The sequence below is a fragment of the Myotis davidii genome, unplaced genomic scaffold, assembly GCF_000327345.1.
Source record: "Myotis davidii unplaced genomic scaffold, ASM32734v1 scaffold18, whole genome shotgun sequence".
NCBI classification, from domain to species: domain Eukaryota; kingdom Metazoa; phylum Chordata; class Mammalia; order Chiroptera; family Vespertilionidae; genus Myotis; species Myotis davidii.
The window spans coordinates 8,732,216-8,733,529 of NW_006292696.1; the positions used below are offsets into that span (position 1 = coordinate 8,732,216).

Here is a 1,314-nt window from a genome sequence, read left to right on the forward strand (position 1 = left end):
CCCTCCCTATACTGGGGGTTGAATAGTGTCCCCCTAATTCATGTCTACCTGGAACCTCAGAATGTGACCTTATTTGGAAACAGGGTCTTTTTTAAATGTACAGTAATGAGTTAAATTAACACAAAGTCATGCTGGATTAAAATAGACCCTATCCCAATGACTAGTGTCCTTCTAAGAAGAGAAAACAGACATACAGACAGAATGCCAGGTGGCAACAGCGTCAGACACTGCAGTGAGAGGTCTGCAAAGGAACGCTGAAGACTAGAATGGCCTGGCCATTGGACTTCTAGCTTCCAGAACTGGGAGAGAGCACATTCATGTTATTTTAAGTCCTCTCCCCTGGGCTACTTTGTTATGCAGCCCTGGGAAACCATCCGCTCTATTTCACACCTGTTCCCCACTCCACGGGTCCCAGTCTCATCCCAGATCCCAGGGGAGGCAGGCAAGACACACCAGCCATACCTCTAGCTTACCTGAACTTTCCACCTCCTCAGAGCACTTCAGCCTTTGAGGTGAGGGGAGTGCAGGGATCACGTTTCACCTGCCCCCACCTGCCCCCAGAGGCAAACTGCAGGGGTGTTTGTTTTCTCCTCACATCCTCCGAGATTTACAGCCACTCATTGAGATCAGGATGTCTTAAAGCTTATGCGGTCCTTCTTTATAACTGAATCACTACTTTTACGTAACTTTCTATTTTTTAGTACATGCCTTTAACTTTTTTATTGTTGGCAATATTACACCCTTTGCCCTCCTCCACCCAGCAGCCCCTGTAAGAGCTGCTACATCGCGACAGTACACGGGAAATCAGCATCATTGATCCTATGCAAGACCTGCTAGATACACGTTTTTAAATTGCACATTAAAATATTTTTAAGGCCATTCATTCATTCACCTTTTAAAATAATCTCGGGTGGCACTACTATGGGAAACACCCCCGTATGGAGTACAGGGACTGCTCGGGTTTTAGCTGGCTGGGAGCTCTGGGCGCCGAATCAGAAAATCTAACGCAGCCTCTCCAACCCAGACTCGCGGGGAGAAGGCTCAGGGCGGGAGCAAAGAAAGGCACCCGGAGTTCCTAGGTCGCCCGCGGGGTAACCTAAGTAGACGGAGTCCGGAGCGAAGGGGACTTTAAAGCCCCAGCCGGAGAGCGACGAGGGCGGGGAGGGACTGACCTTCTCGCGCAGGGTGCAGTGGACGTCCGAGGCGACGCGCCCTTCCCACCACGGCTCATCCATCACTGCGTCCTGTCTTCAGCGCCGCGATCCGAGGCTACTGGGCTCTTAGGGCGCGCCCTGCGTGGACACGGGCACCTCA

At 51.4% G+C, this 1,314-nt stretch overlaps 1 protein-coding gene across 1 annotated transcript in view; it reads right to left on the minus strand.

Moving 5' to 3' along the window:
- Positions 1 to 1,292, minus strand: part of CCNJL (cyclin J like) — a 45,889-nt gene extending 44,597 nt beyond the window's left edge. Inside the window, exon 1 of the mRNA XM_006766311.2 lies at positions 1,173 to 1,292. Coding sequence (XP_006766374.1) covers positions 1,173 to 1,235 — 63 coding nt within the window. The 5' untranslated portion in view covers positions 1,236 to 1,292. The remainder of the gene's footprint in view (positions 1 to 1,172) is intronic.
- Between the last annotated feature and the right edge of the window lie 22 nt (positions 1,293 to 1,314).